Raw genomic sequence first — 22,451 nt, forward strand, 5'->3', positions numbered from 1 at the left:
AAGAGTTTTTCAATTCAAGTAACATTAATATTTGGAGGTTATGAAGAGTTTTTCATGAAGACAAAACATTACCAACTCTGATTATGTGGCATGTTTCAAATATGACGTGTTTGAATAACACAAGAAAAATGACACATGGCGATATGATACTCCTTGCTTTAGAATTTTAATAATAATATAGATATATAGATATAGATATAGATATTCCTCTCTAATAACTTATAAAAAGTTTAAGAAAATTCTTATGAATAGTGCATTTGAACACGCAACCTCAAATTCTACAATTAAGTGTCTTATCATTAAGTTATGTAATTTTTTATGCAATCTTTTAAATACAAAAATATTAATATATACTTACTCTGTTTCCATTTATTTGACGCGTTTGATTTAGGCACATATATTAATGAGAGTGAGAGAGAATGAAAAAGCAAGTGGGGTATTTAGTAAATACAAAGTAAAAAATTTACTCCAAAAGGAAACGTGTCAACTAAAAAAAAACTTTTTAAAAAGGAATACGTGTCAATTAAAAAGAAACGGATATAGTAGCATATAACAATATGAACAACAAATTTAATTACAAGAAAATTTAATTATAAATTACAACGTATATTAATGACCAGTTTCATGTAATAATCCAGGACATCGCCTGGGCTCAAAAACTAGTTTATATCCTAAAAATGCGTTTTTATATATTTGCCCCCATTTGATTTTAAAAGGCTTGTAATAATTGTGTCTTGAATTCCCTAAATTGATTTTAAAAATTATATTTATTTCAACATTTAAATGCATCTTTTCTTCTCTCTAAGGACATTTATATTTCTGTATCGAATTCAATATTATATATATATATATATATATATATATATATATATATATATATATATATATATATATATATATATATATATATAACACATTGCCTCAATTAGGACGAATACGACTGAGATAATGCTACATCCCATTGCTGCAATAACGCCGTAAATATTGTGGTACCTATGATATACAAGACGAATACCACGTGGTTGAGACTTTGGATGGATATTTATTACGGGCGGAGGTCCATACGCCTCAATCACTACAACGCCTTTGTAGATACTCATAATTATAATCCTTCCAATGGCTAAAAATTATTATTATGACCAAACACCAAACCTAGTTCCTCATTTACACAAAGACCTTAAAAATTAGTTAAGTTATTTTTCATGTGATTTGAGCATGGTATGTGAATGCTTTGTTTTGGCAATAGTTATTTTATTTTGTAAATTTGTAGTAACCCATATATAGCCTCAAGTTCAAAAACTTACATTTTAACCACTAAGTTATTATTACATATTACATGTCATTCTTTCAAAAATTAATATGAAATTTGAATCATGACATTAATACATAACTTGGGCAATACTCAATTTCAAAAACAAAAAAAAAGTCAATCAATAATAATAACAATAATAACTATGACTATATACTAAAAGACACACCAGTATAACACGTGTCAATTTCTTGTGTGTCTTTAGGTTTTTTTTTTTTTTTAATAATTTATAATTTTTTTAGAAATTTTATTTAAGGAAGTTATTTTGAATTTTTTTTGTTTTTGACAACAATATATATGAGCAATAATATTTACCTTTTTTTTTGTTGATATGCTAGTAATAACTACGATTGATTAAGGAAAGAAATAATCATTTGTAAAACAATGTAATATTGATGGAATATTTTTAAGAATATAATATCGATTTAATATACATTAACCAATTTACAAAAATTTTGATTTATATTTTTCTATATAGAAATCACTATAAACTCCCTCTGTCCCTTAATTAGATTCCTATTTCTAGCATTTATCAAAATTATAATTAAGGACCTGTTCACATTTACTTAATTTCAGTTCAGTTCAGCTTCAATCAGTTCAGCTCCTAATTTCCCTCTCTCATAAAAAATATTCATTTCAGTCCGGTTCAGTTTAGCTCCAATCAGTTCAGTTTAGTTCAACTCACTTCAGTAAATGTGAATAGGCCCTAAGGGACAAAGGGAGTACTATAAAAATTGAGAAATTTATCAAAATTATAAATTAATTCAATACATAAATGGATTGCACTCTTCTTATTTGTTTCTTTATTAAGTAGTCCAAAATCTTTTGACGCATTAAATAGTCCAACATAATATCATATTTTTCATTTTATTAAACTGTAGGAAAAAAAATATTTGTGACTCTCTTAATTAATAATTACAATAAATATTGTTTCAAGAACAAACGTTGAATATGGAGTAATAAATCTATTAAAAAAACATATAAAGTAAGTAAAATAGTCGTACGTGGCACAAGACCTAACTTAGTTGAAGACTAAATGCAATGGTAATTGTGTAATTTAAGAATGATTAATATATGACACTCAAATCTAGTTCTCATCACTATGATTCAAATCATAAGAGTGTGGCCATTGGATGACCAGGTCACTGGTCATGAGGAGAGAGAGAGGATTTTTTATATTAAAAAAATAGAAGAAAGAAAAAAAGGGATGAAAGAGATTAATGACCTGGTCTTTGTAATGACCAAGCTGAAATTTTGGTCATGAAAATATTAATGGACAAGTGGCAGAGTATTATTGGAAGAAGAAAATGGGTATTTGTATGATAAAAGTGAGAGAGAGAAAATCATGACCAAAGTTATTTTGGGCAACCATTAGGAGTATTTGGTCATGGTTGGCCATGTGACTTGGTCATGGATGAGTGGAAAAAGAAAGAAATTATATAATAATCAATGACCAAGAATTTTGGGTCATCCATTGGGTCTACTCTAAGAAAAATAAATTCAATAACAAACAATTACGCTAATTCTAGTTCATATTCCCATGCTAAATTAATCAACATGTTACCCAAACAATCATGGTTGATTTATCCAATTTATTATAGATAGTAAACTACCATCAATTTAAATCACACAATCAACATCAATTATACGAAGTATCTAAATTTCATATTTAATAACTCCCTCACTATAACTCGTGTTCGATCACCCGCAACAATTAGGAGGGGTCTGGATTCAACCACCCCGAATCCAGATTAACCCAAAAGGTGAACCATTTGGAACACCAAAAAAAAAATTCAATATCTCCCTCACATTTTCATCAATGAACTCCGCACGACTATTATCCACCAAAGCAAAATCCACAAAGTCATCATGTATGTCATCGATTGTGTCAGGGAAAATCCAAGTACCTAATTATCATCAATTACTAAAATTGAGAGTGAGAGATAACTCAAGTGGTTAGAGCTCCCATCCTAATACCCGGTGATACGAAAACCAAGCACCTGCATTTTCGGATACCCAAAACCCGTACACAATTTTGAACACCCCTAGGATTCGAACCCATAACCACCTGCTCATTTGATCATTTGGGAAGGACAAAAATGGAGACGAGTCATTTTTGGTAGTTGTCGAAAACATGCCGGACAGTTCGAAGAGAGAGAAACTTCGGTCAGGATCTCCGACCAATAATCCCGGCGAAACCACCGGAATTTCCGCCGGAGAATCGCAATCTTCGCCTGAAAATCAATCGGAATCCTTTGATTCCTCCAAAATGCGAAAGACCAAGCCTGGAATCAAGCGCCTTTTGCTTACACTTTCCGTCCTTTTCTCTTTCATCTTAGGTATTCTTTCTTTCTCCTTGATTTTGTTAACTTCAATTCGATCGAATTCAGCTTTTTAACTAGTTCAATTATCTGATTGAAGTTGTAAATTAGCTAATTTAATTTCTAAATGCTAAAAAAATGCTGAATTTTCTGCTTAAAAATCACTAATGTAGCTGAATTTGATTGACGATTTTTGCTAGAATTGGTGATTGATTAGCAGTTTAATAATTTGATTGGAATAGTTTGTTTGTGTTGTTGATTTGATTCTTACTGTATGAAGGATTTCCTTTTCTGCTGAAGTCTGTGGAAATTTATCGATCACCGCTTCCGTTTAAGTACATGGATTCGCTTTCTAGTGTTATTGAATCGGAGCCGTTGCTCTTTCCGTGTCGATTTCAAGCAGTTTTTTTAGGTTTTAGTGATGAGTTAAATGATGCGGATAAACTGGGATTTTCGATTGCGGAGCGTATGAGGGAAGTGGTGGGTCATGATCAAGCTTGTGGAAGTTGCCGGAGTAATTTTACTGTTTCGGTTTCTTTGGAGACGGAGAAGGGTTGTATGCAGAGTAATAATGGCAAAAATGGATGTTCTTGGCAATGTGGGTTGTTAAAAGATAATGATTTTGATGTAAAGTGGAAGGATGATGAATATATTGATGGATTGTTGGAAAATTCAGTATCAGGCAGTCAAATATGTGCAGATTCTAAGGGAAAGGTTTACAGCGTTATTGTGGTTAAAAAGGATGAGGAGGTCAGGGCAGTGGTAGGAAAGCATAGGCATGGATGGATCATTGGTAAGGTGTCCGAGGCAGAGGCAGTGGAGAGGATTGCTGAAATTTTTGTTAGGGTATTTATGAACGGAGGGAAAGAAGAAGGCTCGATTCATGGGGAGTTTATGCCTGTTGGTGCTGATGGTCGGGTAGTACTATCTTTTAGCCTGTTAAATTCTAATCCACATGACTGGATTTATGACTGGTATTTCCTTTTTCCTTGTGGTTTGCTGCAATATATTTTGCAAACGATTATTTCTAGTGTTTTTTAGTCATGCTTTGTTGATCATTTGACTATACGCACTTGACTTGTACCTCTTTTCTTCGGTAAAAAGGAAGCAACCTGAAATTTTAAACTTTTAAGTTTAAAGATGATTAGTGGGCTATTAATTGTCTTGTTGTATACTTGTATCTTAATGATTTAATGCTTTCTTAGATGCTGTGTAATAAAACTAACTCCTCCGATATATATATAAAAAAGTGAATTCCATAGTTGTTGTTGCACCTTTTGAGGAAATCCATTTTAGGTTGAAGTCCATTGGATTTTCTGTATAATTTTTACCACCTTTGGTGCTTTTTTATCCGTCATCGGTATCAAGGGAGGAGTGCCATTTGTATTATCCTATAAATCTATCACTACATTTTGACAAATTGAAAGATTATTTTCTCTTATGGAGTCTCGTCTTTTGCTTCCCTTTCAGAAAAAAGTTCAGTCATGTATACTGGAAAATATAGCAGCTGTCTTAAATTTAAGATAGTCAACTTAGTATTATTGTCCAGAAAATTTGATTCCTTCTTCTGAATTTGCGGGATATGGACGCAATCTTTTTGAAACATTGCTTAAGCAAATTGCACTTTACTTTGATACACACTGCTGCCAAAGTTAGTACTGAACAGTGGAAGTTATCTTAACGGACAGTGCTGAAGAATGGAATTAAACTTCTCCATGTAGTTGATGTCTTAGACCAATAAACATTTAGTTTGATGCATCAGAATACCATCACACTTCGATAAGCATTGTGAATATCTTATGGATGTATATTCAGTTAATGTTATGTGATTTATAAATTTATTATACATTGTGCATGCAGGAATTTTCAGAGAGTAAATGAGATTCAACTGGCTCCAATTGTTGAGGCTTTGGCACCGTTAGCTAATATAAGTGTAGAAAGTCAGGTATAGCTCTTTGTCTGTAAATTGAGACTTGTCTTGAGTTTTGTTCATTCCCATTTTCTAGCAAGCGTGGAGGTGTAATAGACAGCTTTTGCTTCATTTGGATTTTTTGAATGCTGACTGGACTCCTCTTTTCAGATTTTGTACCATACTCCAAAATCTTTTTTCTCTTATTGGGATGACCAAAGAGGCGCCTACATTTATGACTCTAAGGACCTTCCCTTTTTTGTAAGCAAACTTATTTTCAATTTTCTTTATTTGTCTAAAATCTCTCACTTTTATAGTAATTTGTTTTTGTGTCATTTGATGTTCCTAAATCTGCAGGAAACCATTAACATCTTATTTCTATGTGGCATCTCTATCCTAACCCGTATATGGCTACATATTTTCTCTCTCTCTTTTTAAAAACCTATTAGACTTCATACACAGCTTTCTAACCTTTTTTTTGGCTTTTTATGAGCTGTGGTCCTAAATGTTTTGCTAACTTGGTCTCAACATATAACAGGTAAATTCAAATGAATGGCATTTGGATACTTCTATAGCAGCTGGAGGACGTTCAAAAATCCTGCACATTGTTGTGTAAACTCCTGAACTTCATAGCTGTATTATTGTCCAGTTGTATGTCAAGATTTTAATTTCATTGCATATCATAATGTTAGATTACTGCGGTCCAACCCCCCCCCCCCCCACCCACCCAAATCAAGTTTTGATGATGCTCATAAAATAACTTGTGATGTATTCTTATCTAATATAGAAGTTCTGTGTTTTTGAAAACAAAATCACTGAATAGTGTGTGTGGAAAACACTCAGCTTTATACTTGTATTTTGGCTTGTGTGATTATGTGTGTACATTTCTCAAGCTACACATTAAAAAAGGGGAAAAACATGTGGAAGAACCTGTATATAACTACTACAATAGATCTTATATGGTAGTATTAACTTGGCATGGTTACATTGTAGGCCTAATTTTAAGATATCTAAATCTAAGAGTACGAGATACAAAAAAAAAAACCTAGACTAGATGGCGTTGGGTATTATTCTGCTTTACAGTTAATTGTTGCAACCGTTGCCACTGCTTTTAGATTTCAAGGGAGATTTTGCCAATTTGCCTGAAAAATGTTGGATAAACCCTGAACTTTGAAATTAATTCCACCACATTCATTGTTCTAGTAATTCACAAAGACCTTAATAAACCTCTATCATATTAACTTCTTGCATGGAGCTTTGCTTAGATGGTTTTAAGGGACTAACCCTATGAACATGAGTGCTTCCTGTTACATTTGACAAACAAACTGCAATGTTGGATTCACTTCCGTTAGAGCTTCCAGTTACATTTGATAAACAAGCTGTATGTTGGATTCATTGGATTTTAGTGATCCCCCTCCCCCCCCCCCCCCCCCCCCCCCCCCCCCCACCCCCTCTCTTCCCTTCTAGCATAATATCTGAAATTATACCACTCCCCCCCCCCCCCTCAGTCTGTTCTGTATTATGCACAGTCTATTATGAAGAATTTTTTCTTCTATTTTTCCTCTGGTGTTTGACTTCTAGGAGCTCATATACTTTTAATCCTCCATGTGTTTCAGATATATACCATCTGCAAAGGAGTGCCCTCTTTTACTGCAGCTTCCTAATGGAGAGATCTCCATGACAAATGGCTTTATATCTCCTGTAGGCTCTCATTTTCTTGTCCAATTCCTTTATTTTTTCCCTTTTTTGAATTAAAAACTGCGGAATACTAATCTTTTACTTTTAGATGTGGGGAGGTGTCATTGTCTGGAACCCTTCTGGCTGTTCTGGTCATTCTGAAACTATGCGTGAAGCTAGGCATACAATCCCCTTCAAGGTAAGTACAGCATCCTACTGACACTGTTGAATGACCTTATTATTTCCACCTTGTTTTTCTCTGTTTCCATTCAAGTCTTTGTTTCTGAAACAAGTTTCCCTCTTATTTTCTCACAATATAGTCATTTTTGGTGATAGGATCTTGAAAATATTGCTGAGGTTTTTATGGGGCAATTGCGGCAGCTTTTTGGTCTTAAGTCTGAGAGCCTTTATGCTGGTCCTTCAGGAAGAGTCAATCTTCTAACAAGTGAAAGAGGCTTCACTGAATGGTGAGGCTCCTTTAAGACGTATTTGACCAGTAAATTAGTCATTAAGAACAATTACTTATGAATTATCTGAATTTCATTTTTTCGCATTAAATTTTGGTGTGAAAGATACTACTCCATTATTGTATGAACTTCAGTGGTCTGTATAGCTTAAATTTGTATTTCGTTACACTTTTAAGGAAAGAAAATGTGAAATCTGTTATTCTGGTTTGTTTCTGTCTAACAGGAATGTAAAACAATTTATATATTGCGTAAAATTAAGAACAGGCAACAGCTAAGATGCCATTAGGAAACCACTCAGCTACAGCTAGACACATCCATATAACATCCTGCAGAATATAATAACTAAGGCACTCCAAAGTCCAAACTAAAGAAAGAAACTAAGAACTAATTAGGACTCAACAAAATCATTTTCATCTGAACTAAAATCTTTGGAATTTAGGATGCATTTTTAAATTCTGATGTGTTCTGTCACTTATGCTTTGTTTGGATAACAAAGAAGGAAGGAAAGGAAGGGGAGGGAAAAAGGAGGAAAGGAAGGGAAAAGAAAGGGAGGGGGAGGTGAGCTCCATTTTCCCTCCAAATCTCTCCAAATTTGGAGGGATTATGCTTATTTAAGAGAGAGGGAAAATGGATCCCTCTCTCTCCTTTCCCTTCCTTCCCCCAATCCTTTACTTAGACAAGAGAGTTTGTCCCCCTCCCTTTCTCTTCCCTTCTTTTCCTTCCATTTCCTTCTATCCAAACAAAGTGTTAGTCTTTTCCACAAGTGGACTGAGCTTTGTTTCATATCATTATTTTCGATTACTAAATTTCTCCGTCCTGTACCTTTTGACGATGTTTAGGGAATTGGATCTGTTGGCTCGACAGCATACATGCTTCAATCTTCAGTCATGTGCAACCACACTTGGTTCTCTTTCCAGATTGGTATGCTATTTGAATGTAGAATCTAGACTGTTTGGAATATTTTTGAAATTCATTATGGTACCTCCTTAATTTTTGACCCATTAAACACCGTAATATTATGTTGGTGCTTTTGGCCATTGTAAAAAAATTCAAAAATACACATCACATTATTTGTAATACCAAGAAAATGATAAACCACACCTTTCCTTCTTCCATATCCGTTGGGTGAGAATTAAATCTTTGTGAGGGTTCTTTACTATGTCTAGTTTGTGATGTAATTCCTTTTTTTTTTTTGGTGGGTGGTATGTCTAATTGTGTTACTGAATGGTGGAATATTTAATAATGAATTAACTGTTAAGGAATGAGAATATTGGATAGCATTGTTTTTGCAAAGATGGCAAAGTTAATCTACTTTGGTTTCCCTGCTTTGTTTCTGATATTTAAGTTGTCGTAATACTGAAAGTTTCAACTATGCCTCAAAACTCTAAACTGAAAAACCAACGGAATGTTACAGACTTACAGTGTATATGGTCAAGAATAAAAGGGTACTATATGAATTCCATTTATTTTTAAACCAAATGATTTTTCAAAACTGACTACATAATTATCATATAGATCTTCCCAATGTTTTTACTTCTTGCATGTAGTAAGATCTTCAGAGTTCAGACTTCAATTAATGTAAAGTTGTATTTCTTGTAGGTTCAATCACTGCCAAGGATGATCATAAAGGATGAAATAGGAAAACAGGTCAGTTGCCATTTTGAAGGCCTCTCATTAATTGTCTTACTTTTTTTGGTTGCATTTGTATTAGCGGAAATTATGGGGTTTTGAACAAGAAGTTTCTCCCTTGAACTAAAATTTGTAGTTTTGTACCCTTGTTAAAAGATTCTAGTTTCATCTTGAGAGAGCTGTGGGTGTATCTGATTTACTAGGTTCACTTTGTACCCTGAAGCTTGATGTAGGCACTAAATGGATGTGAGACCGCTAAGAGTCTATTTTCATTGATCTCAGGCTCCACTCCTGGTGATCACTTTTCCTTTTACTTTTGGGGACTTATCTTTGCTCTTCAAATCTGGGTCAAGTAGCTTCAGAGTTGTCTCATCTTATAACTTTTGGGGACTTATCTTTGCTCTTCAAATCTGGGTCAAGTAGCTTAATGTAGGAACTAATTGGATGCGAGACCGCTAAGAGTCTGTTTTCATTGATCTCGGGCTCCACTCCTGGTGATCATTTTTCCTTTTACTTTTGGGACTTATCTTCGCCCTTCAAATCTGGGTCAAGTAGCTTTAGATGCAATTTGTTCCCACAAATTTTTCGGCACCAAACAAGCAGACTAATTAATGAAATTCCCTGAGGCCTGTCACTTCGAGCTAGATCTACTAGAATACGAGTCTTTTGGACACCTAAGTTACTAGACAATAACACTTGGTTAAACTATATATGGCATTGATCACTTGGGAAGTTGACTGAGTCAATGAACTTGTGTTTAAAAGCTGTGTTTTCATTCTATTCTTGTCTTCCTTACAAACAGCTGGTCCCAACGAATCATATGTAGCAAACTTCCACATTTGTTTAACATATCTGAATGTTCCACATCCAGGCAACACCATTTTGGCCCACTAGCCTGCCACTAATTGTTGTCATGGAGCTCACTAGAGCACAACCCCGACTAAGGTAGTCATCATCTACATCCTGTACGGATAAATGGAAGCTGCCTATGTTTACTATAAAGCTGACAGAAGACACTTGGCAGCACTAGAGAGCTTAAATGTTTCCCATACGCCATTTTTCATATGACTGCCTTGTTTAAACTGATCGGATCACTGAACCAGACTACTGTCTTTCGTTACTTGAGAGATTTTTCTAGACTGAGGGATAGAATATCTGACGAGGACATGACATTTCATATACTTTCAGTTTTTTATGACATTTAATAAAATCTTTGTGTTTTACCAGCTTTTTTCTTATCTCAGTCATATTTCTCTTTCTTTTTCCAAACCTTACCATTTTTTCTCTTTACGTTATTAAGGGCTGCATTTCATCATTAAATGTATTTCCTAAAATGGTCCCCCGCGTAAGTTTGGAGATTTATGACAAAAACACGTGCAAATCGCTGTAATTTATGTCAGTTATTCTTAATATTTTCCTTCATAGCTTATTATATGCGACCCTCCTTGGGGCTGCAGTACCCTACATTTGGAGTCTCATTTGTCATGCTTGGTGTTTTTTTTCTTTAACTCACGTTTTCTCAAGTCTAACTTCCCCTATTTAAGTATTTCGCTTTTGCACTCTTTTTTTCTTTTTCTTTTTTTTTTTGAAACAGCTTTTGCACTCTAAACTGAATTTTCCTGCTCCACTTTTCACAGATGATTTCAAATGACTATTTATGTTAGTAATCCCCACATCCTTTTTGGGATTAAGGCTTTGTTGTTGCTACTTTTGTTGTGATGGTGTTTCCGAGTCCTATGAAGGATCTTTATAGAAAGGAGGGTTTTATTTTATTTTTTTTATATATAATTTTTTTTTTATAAATGAATTTGGAGGTAAACCATTTTTGGGGAATTGGGGCTATAAAACATTTTAGTCTACTATATATAATCAATTCTTATTAGTTGAGTCTTTTGAGAGCCATCTCACAATGTCATTCCCAGTTACAACAATTTTTTTCTACGTGCTAGCTACACACAAGCACACCCACACTCACTTGTACATACATGCACACTCACACACATGTATGTATGCACATGCACATGCACATATATTTACATATTCATATCAGAGGTTATCAACCTGTGCAGGTACAATACTCTCTTCATGCTGCAAATTTTGCACGAAGCAATGCTACTCTTGGTGCCTATGATGACTCTGCTGGTATTTTCCGTTTAAAATGTGATTTTTTTTAATCACCTTGTACTTCTCAAAATGTAGTGCTAACAAATATGTACATCTTCACTATCAGTCTTGTCACGGCAAGCAAGATCTTTGGCCGAAGATGCCTTTTTTCATCCTTCTATCATGTCTGTGAGCTATTATTCATTCGAGCACTGCTTTGCAGTCTACTCGGTTAGTCACTTAACTTTGTGTGTGTGTTTTTAATGATGTTTATGAAATCTTAATATAATAAAATAATAAATATAGATGGTAGAGATGTGGCATGGTGTCCGTCTCTAAAGCTGAAGTCCTTGCACGTCTGCTAGACTTGGCATCTTAGGAAAAGAGACTAGATCATTTTATGGTAACCAATGCTGCCTGTGAACTTGAGGAGTAGGTTGTGTGATATGTTTGATGCAATCTTACATGTCTTTATCATTTGGAATTTAGCTGTATGACTTGTATTTGATCAGAATTTCCTTAGGTCTCATTTGCTGATAATTGTCCTGTTGCGCTTGGTTGCACGGGAGCATTCTTGCACGTCTGATCCTTTAGATTAGACCTGTAGTTATGTAATTAGATGTACTAAATTTGTTTTGCCCGTGTCCAAAATTGAATATTGAATTGATATTTTCTGGAACATAGCCTGATAAAAAATGCTGGATATTATTGAGGACCATTTATAGCTTAGAGGAAAATTTGCAAGCTATAATAAATTTCTATTGATGAACCAGAAACAACTGTAATATACAATGGAAGATTGTTTGGTAACGTATTCTGATTTCCTCATGTATCTTCACAATGACAGCCCTTCTTCCTACCCGTAGCACTGCATGTTCTCCTTGCAGCTTTCAAGGAATGGAAACGATACAAGCAAGAAAAGCTGAAGTACTTAACATGGAAAGCAAAAGAAGTTACATCTTAAACCTCAGGAATGAGCAGAATGAAGACTTGACTGCTCCCAGAAAACTGTGATGAACAGAAAAATTGCCCATGGCTTCATGGAATTTTTGAAGCCCTCTTATGAGTCTTGTTGTGCAATGGGTTGGAAAAGGCTCGTAAGCCACTTTTCTGAGCACTGAGACGAACTAGAAATGTTGGCGCTTCATATCTTTTTGATTATCGTGATTGCTCCCAGATCTGAGGACATCCTGCTTTCTGACAAATTAATTTATTAGTCGTGATGGCTTGCTAACTAGTTTTGTAGAAGAGTTGAGGAAAGAAAAGGGGAGTAAAAAAAATTTAATACGCAGATGTTAAATTAAAAAATTCTGATAGAACTTGGGCAACCTGTATTTTTGTAGAAAACTTCATGTTTAGTACTTGGCCCAAGGATGTGGATAGATTTTTTATTATTATTATTATTATTATTGGCTAAGCAAATGATAGTTAGTTACACAATGTTTTTGCAAAATTTTGCATCCTTGTATTCAATACTTTTTTTTCCCTTGGTTAAAGACACAAGGATTTTGACTCTTTTGTCAACTCAAATTACACAATTTGCGTGTCAAGGAAATAAATCTTAGCACGACCTCTCGCTCTGCAATCTTCGTAGTCCAGCAGAAAAGCATGTATCAACCATCATACTATTTAAAACTACATGGTTGTACCAAAGACGGGCCTCACACAATCTTATACCGCATAATTGCACCAAAGACAAGTATCATAGCGCAGCTGAAGACTAGAGGGAGATACAAAATCATCATCCCACTCCAGGTTTTTCCTCATACACACATGGACATACGATGGGTCAAGATGCATCTAATTACATTAGCCTTAGCAAGGCATTAAACTGGGTGCAATGGATAATTGGCATGAACACTTTTATTCCTTTTAAAGAGGATACTCGTTGAGAAACATACCTCGTCAAAACCTCCTTAATATCATTCTTAAGAAACCACATGTAACATCTCATCCCACAAAGATTTCAATTCTTCCAGACACTTCGGTGATTACACACAGTTTAAGCAAAGTGAAGTAGTCAATTACTCTATGCAAATGATTAATCAGAACAAAAGAGAACCATAAATCGTGAGAAAACTACACATTTAAGGGGAAAAAAATCCAACTAAAATAATTTGAAATAGCATTACAGATAAATCCCTGAATTAGTTTCAACCTACCCTTCCTACAATATAACCTAAATCAAAACGAAGCTCCCTGGTGCCCTAACGCTTCTTCAATACAAACCAATTTGTCAAAATTAAAATGTAAACATTCAGACAACAGGCATATATATATACCAAGTAAAACACAGGGCCACCAACAGTGGACTGCAGAGATGGGTTTGGCAACAAAGCTGACAGGAAAGAAAAATAACAATCAGCTTTACTCCCCATCTTAACCCCTTGAACTCAATGCCAATAATATCTTCTTTCGGGGACCCTGAAACAAACAAGAGAGAGCATCAATGTTACAGGCTTATTTATATATGGGCTTTGTTTTGTGTATAAAACTGGAGCAGCAAAGGAATACAACGGCTAGAGTTAGCACACAGGACCAGTGCAATACTATGACTGTCTCAGTATGGTCAAGTAACAATTATAAGACCCAGGTCACTCCACAATAAAAGTATCACAAATGAATTATATATAGCACCACCTCTCTCCTAATTCTCAACCTTCTACCTTAATTTCCTGTAAATCAAAGGGAAACAAAAATGAACTTAATGTAAGTTTCTCCTCAGGTCGTTCTTTTCCTCTTTCTCTCCTAAAATCTGAACACGAGATTATTGGGAAGAGAGTTAAACATGTCATTAATTATATTAAATTGTTTCTTGGCAGATAGGAGTTCCTAGTTGAGCTAGGATTTCATTCCCAACAATCCCAAAGAACATCCATTAATTGTCAGGTACTTTGACATTTCAAAATGAGACAGAAGGCAGCAGAGATAAGGTTTGCTTCAAGTATACCTCAGATAACAGGAAAATGCAATCTGCAATAAACCTTGGGAGAACCAGATTTGCTCTAAGTACACATTCGTCAATAAGTTGAGAATTATGGAGTTGTAAAGATAGATTATAGCTTGTATACAATATTACAAAAAAAAATCTATTTTGTCAACAAGCAAGTAACTATCCAAAAAAAGGCTTAAATTCTCTCCATCCCTAACCCACAACCAAATCTATATAATGTACGAGACATTTATTGTAAATGAAAATAGGTACGACTTAACAGTATACTCCCGTCTCATAATCTAGTGCTCATTTCCACATGATCAAACTTAAAAAACTTTGACCAAAATATAAAAATACAGTCATATGAGATATTGTAAGATTCATACCAATATATAGTTTTAAGTATCAAATTCTTCTTTTTTTTTTTTAATCAAAAAAAAAAAAAAAGATATTGATGTTCAACTGTAGGTCTCGAAGACTGAAAATAAATTCATGCACTATATTATGGTCAACTGTAACAATAAAAATTATTTTTGATTATTAATGTTACTACTACAGATTTTTCCACTACCATGGTTATATCGAAGTTTCAAAGGTTATATTTGAGCAAAAATCTATAGTAACCTTTAAAAGCCATTATTGATGATATGAAAAGTTTTTTTTTTTTTTCCTTGATTTTATTCATAATTGTTAGGGCTATGGGCTTTTGGTGGATGTTGGTGGTTACGTATGGTAGGGTTTTTTTCCTGGCCGAATAGGTGGTTTCAATTTGGGTGGATTTTAACTTTTGAGTGTAGTTGAAGGTGGTGGTGGTGGGGAGGTACAGGTAAAAATGCCGGTGGGGTAGTGGTGGCGGTTGCGGTGACGGTTTGGGTGGAAGAGGTGGTGGTGCATTGATGTTGGTTGGTGTGGAGGTGCAATGGGAAATCAAAGTAGAGGAGTTTAGGGGGTCTGAAAGGATAAAGGGAATAATTAAATTGACATTAAAAACAACAAAGGGAATCAAGCTTGCTTATCCCCTTTCCCGTTTCTAATTACCTTACACCAAATGCCCCCTTAATAAGGGACAACAAAAGTTATCACAATTTTCCTTACAGGTTATGATAATTACTACACCATAATTACAGTGATTGATATTGTTACTAATATGTTTATAAAACTAAGAATTATGCAAATAAATACACACCAATCCTAAAATTATCTTTAAGAGAGGGTTTGACATAGAAGTTAAGGGTAGAAGTGAAAGCAGAGGAAATTTTGTCAGAGAGAAAAGAGAGCAAAAAAAAAAAAAAAAATAAAGAAAGTGTCAAGGAGAGAAGAATGATAGGAAAACAAAATATAAGAGTAAATGCTGTTTTCAGCCCAAAAAGTTTTGGGGCATCCTAACAAGGTAAGAATATAAAATTCTGGGACAACCCAAACAAAAAATAGGAAGAAAATTCAGGGATGAAGAGAGTTTAAAAGATGAAACCAAAGGTAGCAAAAAGAACAGAAGACCAGTAGCAATGTCAAACTGAAAATGAAAGACCTCCAAGAAAAGGGATTGGGGAGGAGAAGGGAGGAGGGATGTCCTTGTTCCACTTCTAAAGGAAGTGTTTAAAATAACAGCCATGAATCTAGCAGTAACAATCAACGGTAAAATCACCTGGGAATGGCATGCAATCAAGCACCCCTCATCACAAAAACCACAACCAACTCTAAGATGAAATTACCCCACTATTGACCTGTTGCTAGTATGTTTTCAATACCAAATATCAACTAAATAATAATATATCAACAAAAATTTCCCCACTGTTTCTAGTATGTTTCACAATACAATGAAATTGCCTTTGGTATGACATGGGAAGAAAAATAGGAAGAAGGATATCTAGAAGAGGGTTATAATTACAACATTTTTGGGCATGAATTAGCAGAAAATAATCTCTCCCAGGCATTATTATGTCACGCCGTCACTACAGAATGAAAATGGGCATTAAAGGCATCCATTATTGAAGGTTTAATAATCATTGGTACATCACGTCGTAACTACGGAATGAAAATGGCCATTAAAGGTATCCATTACAGGTTAACATCTCAATATTCATTTCAGATCTTACCATTGGTATTCCTATTGCTTTAAGATCCTCGTCGGTCATGTGCTCAAGAGCTGTCATGTCAACCTAACAAAGAAAAAACAAAAAAAGCTAAGTTAGCCATAAAGAGTCCTCAAGAAGTAAAAAGGTCCACAATCACGTGCATGTGTAGCTTACTTCCTCTGCCTGAAATGTAATAAGATACTTTTCAAGACCCAAGGAGTGAAGAAACCCATCAACTGATGCATCAGCCTGAAAGAAATACAAATATCAATCATGAGAATGAAAATAAAAATTTTCATTAAAAAGACAATATTCTCCCTAACAGCAAAGCAGTAGGCAAATGACCAATAACCAGTAAAGCAATTGTTCACCCTAAAAAAAAAACCAGGTACCTTTAACCCAATACTAATAGATAGATAAATGGTGATACTGTGATTTCCCTCATATAATCATTTAAAAATGTTGAAAGGAATAATTTTACACAGAGCACATATGAAGTCCATAAGGGAAAGATAGTAGACCTTCTGTTGAGTTTTCTTCCTCGAAGTGGGGTTCGAGACTTTTTTAGGCTCCGCTACAGGTGTGGCAACAATGACACTTCTTCTAGCAGGTTTAACAGCCTCGTGTTCAGGTTTAGGCTTCTGAGAATCCTTATTTACTGGCTGAGAGTGCATTGAGCCAGACAACTTTTCACGAAGATCTCGAACACCTCCACCTTGGGTTTCATGCTGGCTGCTCCTCCTCTGAAGCTTCAGACGAAGATCACCTCCACCAAGTTTGCGCGCTTCAAAGCCAATTGATAGTGTCAATCCCAATGTCGTCTATAAAATAATAAAGGAAACTTAGTACTATTTAAATGTCTCAGCTGATCCATACATAATTGAGGTCGCTCATCTTGGTAAAGATCATGTTCCCATTTGTCATCCTGCCTTTGCCTGCAAATATGGACAAACGATTTCAGGAAAACACTCACTAATAATACATTAATGCTAACATTACAAGAAAAATGGCATGTCATATATTAAGACCAACAGCATAAATGAACAAGTCCTCATCATCCATGCCATGTATATATATATAAATATATATATATATATATAAGAATTCATCAGAGTTCTGTTAAAAGCATAGGTGGAGTAAAATTATAATTTAACACATGGGGCAATCTCTTAGTAACATTTATATAATCTCTGTTACAAATTACTTAGTTGAGCACACAACAGTACTCTGATGCACATAATCCACATCTTCATTCTTGGATCCATAAATTGGTTAAACTTAACTACTAGCTGCAAAGTAAGAAATGCCTTGGAAGTAAGTGACATGACGAATCATATGCTTCTTAAACTTACTAAGATAAGTCCTTTTAATCAATAGAAAGAAGATAGAGAAGTCATTATCAAGTTGCGGCACATGATGAAAAGATACCAAAAACATGCTAACAAAGTGTGCAAGACATTAGGGTTATCTAGTGAAAGTTGATCCCAAGGGCAAAGGGTCTTAAAGTCCATACAATCCACACTCCACAGACTGCATCGATGAAAAAAAAAAAAAAAAAAACTCACAGTATGTTTGGAACTTGAGGATGGAGGAACAGGAAGATGAGAATAGTAACGGATCAAAATATATCAGGAGGGATTAAGTAACACCAGGAAGGGGAGGGTGCGGATGAGGGAATCCTTCTGAGCTTAAAAATTCGGTACAACTGAGACAATAAAGATAGTTATCCCAGTGGAAATCAATGGATCAACCTAACCATGACAATGAAAAGCTTCAAAGTGACAACCTTTGACTTTATTCCTCCATTTTCTGTATATATATAAAAAAAAAAAAAGCAATAAACAATTCCCTCCCCTCTCCTTCGCTCCCCTTCTATATCATTATTACTAATGCAGAAAGTATGTAATTACTCTTTTCAAATAGAATTAGACACTTCTCAAGAGCATATAGTCACTGCTCACCAGTTCTGCCAGCAATAGCTCTCCGCCAAATTTCTCTTAATCAATCATAACAGCCCTAAATTAATGGCATTAAACACAGCAGTAACACAAGAATATCTGTCCCCAAAAACTGTTTGCCACTACCAACACCCAATGTTACTATCACTTATGCATGGAAGCGATATTAAACCCTAAAATCACAATCATTATTGAAGTTACAATAGGAGTAACATGCAAAGACGAAAAAGAGGCAACATCCAAGTTGGTATTTGTGTGGTCAAAAAATAGATAAAAAGAGAAGCTGCGGCTTTCAAGATCACGGTAAGAGGTAGAGCAACTGATAAACTCTGTTTAAAGGCAACATTTAGAAGCAAAACCAGGACATCAAACTTCAAAGTAAACCTCTAAAATGGTAAATAAAAAGAACAAATATCAGCTCACAAGTTTTTAAGTTACAAAGACACATTGAAGAAGTAAAGATGGGTTAGAGTTTAGACATAATCATTATGTTTGAAAGGCTTCAGCATGTATCAAGCCCAAGGAGTAAGACCCAAAAAAAACCCCTGTATTCCTGTACTTACTCCAATTACATAACATTCAAATTTCAGTCCATTATCAATGACAGCATAGCTTTTTTTTTTTTTTTTTTATGCATTTACATTAATTATTCTTCTGAACCTCCACCCTTAGTTTAAAAGGGCGCAAGGCGCACCAAGGCGCAAAAGTCCTTGGAGCCTAGTCGCAGGGCAAAGGTGTGTGCCTTATGTAGGTGAGGCACACTTTATTCGTATAGAAAAAAAAAAATCTATAAAATAAGTGTAAAATTGGAATCATGTGAAAAGGTGAAAAGGCCAAGTGATCAATAGCTAGGATTCTTCAAATCAAATTGGGGGATATGTGATTTCTCTCTCCACTATAAATGAATTAACTTGCCCGTCACAAAGTCCCATAGTGTTTTATAGAAAAGAATACCTAACAAAATAGCTATTGATGCTTTACAACATAAGGTCCAAAATAAGGTGCAAAGGCGCAAGGAGCAGCCTAGAAATAAAGCACAAAGGCGCTCGCCTTCTGTAGGTCTTTGAGCCTCACAGAGCTAAGGCGCCAACTCTTGAGCCTCATTGTGCCTTGCACCTAGACACGCCTAAGGCACGCTTTTTAAAACTAAGCCTCCACCAATGGTTCATTCTCCCAAAATAAGGTAAAATACGAAGAAGACTTGTAGTCTAAATGGTTCCAAGAACATCATAACCTTTCCTCACATGCCTTCAAAAATTCAGAACAGAGATAAACTAACCAGAAAAAAAAATGGAAAGCAAAGATGCAACAAACAAAAAAAGAACAGAAAGAGACAGGAATCTATTAGATCCTACAAAGAGTCCATCAAATTTCTAAATTATTGAAACCTAACTATGGTGAAAAGGGTGAAAATACCAAATCATCACTTAGTAGTCAAATGATCTAGACTATAAAGCTTCAAGTTTACATGATACCTGGAATCCACCAAATTTCTTTTCCTAAGCTTTTTATTTTTTAGGAACGATAAGGGGATCAACAAAATTTGGTTTCCTATTTAACAGCCAATAATCTAAAAGGGAAGGTAAAGGATCCTTTACCCTTTACCTCCAAGAGGCAGGCCTAGATGAGTTGGAGAATTCTTGAAAGCAGCAACGACAAAAAAATGACTTTTTCAGTACTATATTAAATGTCACCATCCCTAATCCCCAAAAGTACCAGTCTATATATTGACAAATAAAGACCATAACTAGTATTTAAATTAAAGGAGAAAAAAAAATCCAACACTAGATTCCATGAACAATTTCTATGACCTAAAAAGGGTGGGAATCAACATTTTTAAAAAAGAAGTAAAAAAAAATAACCGGAAGATATTCATAGTCAAGAGTATCTGACTATGACATAATTAGTTAAGGAAAAGAGGGTAACTTATATAAGACAGCTTCTAAAGTTAACAGTTTAAAAGAAAATATTAGTGGAGTCGAACCATAAGTGATGTTGAGAGGATCAAGATGTTAAAAAAGAGTTCGATATCACATACAATTTCACATAGCAGCAGTTACCAATTTGCTATCCTGTTAACATACAATTGGAGAAAGAAGATGTAATTGTAGCACTACGGATGAAATGAAAGAGCACAACCTTAGCAGAAAAATCAAGACCTAACAAAAGAAGTAAACCTGAAGTGTTGCGAAAGACTTGGATGGGAAACAAAGCGGAATATACCAGTTTTTTAGCACGTTCAACCATCGAACCAGATAACAAAGCCGGGCTCGACAAAACAAGCAGCAGCTAGAGAGAGTCACTCCGGTCTTCAAAAAAGGAGGTGTCCTAACGAAGTTCGTACCCTAGTTCAAACAACCTTCACTCAATTTCTAGTCCTCAAAACAGCCAGCAACTCAGCACCCTCAAACCTCGAAAAACAGAAAATAAAATCTCAGACTGCTAACCTAGTCCTACACTCCCACCATGTACACAGACTAAAGCTATGAATCAGTCATCTATCCTCCACCACCGACATTCTCGGTAGAGATTCTCCCAACTTAGCCTATGTAATCCAGAATGAGCAATCAATCTATACCTTACTCAATCCCCTAACCAAAAGTCTCAAATTCTATTCACCTTCGAAATGCTCGCTCATATTCAAGCATTCCTAAATAATCGTACTAATCGCCACCAAATCAATTGAATTTTCTATATACAATTACACGCCATAAACTACAACATTCACCAATTCAACAATAATTGAACTAAGCTAATGCAGAAGAATTTCAACAATCAAATTATAAAAAAATAATCATGATTATTACAAATTAATCATAGATTACCTCGCAGAAAAAGCAAAAAACCGACCTTTTTCCGGTGACGGTACGCCGGCGAATGGAATTACTGGCGACGGAGCCATTAAGCCTTTCTGTGATTGACGCCTTGGAATCTCCTTCTAATTTATCAGCATACATCTTGTCGAAAATCGTAGATGATGTCGGAGTTCGAAAACCCTAACCCTAGATTTTCTGGGAGTTTTGGTGAAGCGAGGTTAGTGACAGGATACTGGAGATTCGAGTTAATTTTAGAGAGAGAAACAAAGAGAAAAAGTGAGAGGGGAATTTAAACAGCCGAGATATTTTTTTTCTGAGCGAACGAGTTTGCTAGACATTTTTTTTTTAAAAAAAAAAAAAAAAACCTCAATTTCATTAACTAGAACAACTTACTAGCCTCGAAATTAGGTTAATTGAGTTTCTTTGCAACAATTCGAGCTTAACAAAGGAGTTCATTTCTTCAATGAAGAAAAATTGAGGTTTGGTTGGAAGAACTAGAAAGAGAAACTTCAATTGGAGGGAAAAGAGGGGAACAAAACTAAGAAAGGGGATTTTAATCGGACCACGTGAGTCTCACGTGATGAGTTAAAGTCGGTAAACTAAGTCAATGGCCTGAAACGATTTAAGGTGTGTCTTAAAAAAAAAGTTAGTTTTTCACAACAAAAGTCTTATAAAAGGTGTTATTTGACAAATTTTAATGCTTTAAATAAAAAAAATATTGAGTGTGAAAAATGGAATGCAGATGGAAATGTTAGTGGACCATCTCAACCAAAAGCTTAAGCTGATAGTTGAGGCCCAGGAATATGTTTTATACTCCATCACACCCCCTCACGCGAGAGCCCGTTTGGGCTAGAAGTGTGGATGCAGCATATGGGCCCTCCTCATACCCAACGCTTAATATTCCACTTGAAAGTGGGGCATGGATGAGATTCGAACCCGTAACCTTTATGTTACTCTGGCTCCGATACCATGTTAGTGGACCAACTCAACCAAAAGCTTAAACTGATAGTTGAGGCCCAGGAATATGTTTTATACTCCAGGAAATATGTTTATGGTAGAAGCTTCAAATATTGAGATTAGACAGGAGTGAACCTCGAGATCATTTTCCTAATAGTTTTTTTTGAAGGGATGTCCAATCTAAAAGTTTTAGTGCTGAAAGAAATGGACTTTTCATTAAGGTTGCCCAATTCCATTACAAAATTGAGTAGTCTCCGAACGTTACACTTGGAGGAATGTAAGTTAGGAGATATAT

General features: G+C 35.0%; 2 protein-coding genes across 2 annotated transcripts; one reads left to right on the top strand and one right to left on the bottom strand.

Annotated features, from left to right (window-relative positions):
• Positions 1-3,317: 3,317 nt before the first annotated feature.
• On the top strand, positions 3,318-12,852 carry LOC110703455 (GPI transamidase component PIG-S-like). The gene is made up of 13 exons (XM_021881264.1): positions 3,318-3,648; positions 3,911-4,604; positions 5,491-5,575; positions 5,711-5,800; positions 6,078-6,151; positions 7,156-7,240; positions 7,326-7,415; positions 7,553-7,683; positions 8,523-8,604; positions 9,283-9,330; positions 11,382-11,454; positions 11,543-11,646; positions 12,263-12,852. The coding sequence occupies exons 1-13, from the start codon at positions 3,444-3,446 to the stop codon at positions 12,377-12,379; spliced, it is 1,878 nt and encodes a 625-aa protein (XP_021736956.1). The 5' UTR covers positions 3,318-3,443; the 3' UTR covers positions 12,380-12,852.
• Positions 12,853-13,453: 601 nt separating this feature from the next.
• LOC110703456 (ankyrin repeat and SAM domain-containing protein 6-like) lies at positions 13,454-21,517 on the bottom strand. Its single transcript, XM_021881265.1, has 6 exons — positions 21,234-21,517; positions 17,302-17,360; positions 16,947-17,209; positions 16,600-16,674; positions 16,447-16,509; positions 13,454-13,839 (listed from the first exon to the last, which is right to left on the bottom strand). The coding sequence occupies exons 1-6, from the start codon at positions 21,338-21,340 to the stop codon at positions 13,795-13,797; spliced, it is 612 nt and encodes a 203-aa protein (XP_021736957.1). The 5' UTR covers positions 21,341-21,517; the 3' UTR covers positions 13,454-13,794.
• Positions 21,518-22,451: the final 934 nt, after the last annotated feature.

Source organism: Chenopodium quinoa, unplaced genomic scaffold (genome assembly GCF_001683475.1).
Source record: "Chenopodium quinoa cultivar QQ74 unplaced genomic scaffold, ASM168347v1, whole genome shotgun sequence".
Classification (NCBI taxonomy): domain Eukaryota; kingdom Viridiplantae; phylum Streptophyta; class Magnoliopsida; order Caryophyllales; family Amaranthaceae; genus Chenopodium; species Chenopodium quinoa.

What these genes read in the sequence shown, in the direction of transcription:
- LOC110703456 (XM_021881265.1), bottom strand. Translation starts at nt 21,340, where the DNA reads ATGTATGCTGATAAATTAGAAGGAGATTCCAAGGCGTCAATCACAGAA. An exon ending in CGTACCGTCACCGGAAAAAG is followed by an intron (nt 17,361 to 21,233) that starts GTCGGTTTTTTG and finishes CCATATTTGCAG; the next exon opens with GCAAAGGCAGGATGACAAAT. An exon ending in TTACATTTCAGGCAGAGGAA is followed by an intron (nt 16,510 to 16,599) that starts GTAAGCTACACA and finishes TTTCTTTGTTAG; the next exon opens with GTTGACATGACAGCTCTTGA.
- LOC110703455 (XM_021881264.1), top strand. Translation starts at nt 3,444, where the DNA reads ATGCCGGACAGTTCGAAGAGAGAGAAACTTCGGTCAGGATCTCCGACC. An exon ending in ATATAAGTGTAGAAAGTCAG is followed by an intron (nt 5,576 to 5,710) that starts GTATAGCTCTTT and finishes TCCTCTTTTCAG; the next exon opens with ATTTTGTACCATACTCCAAA. An exon ending in AAAATCCTGCACATTGTTGT is followed by an intron (nt 6,152 to 7,155) that starts GTAAACTCCTGA and finishes CATGTGTTTCAG; the next exon opens with ATATATACCATCTGCAAAGG.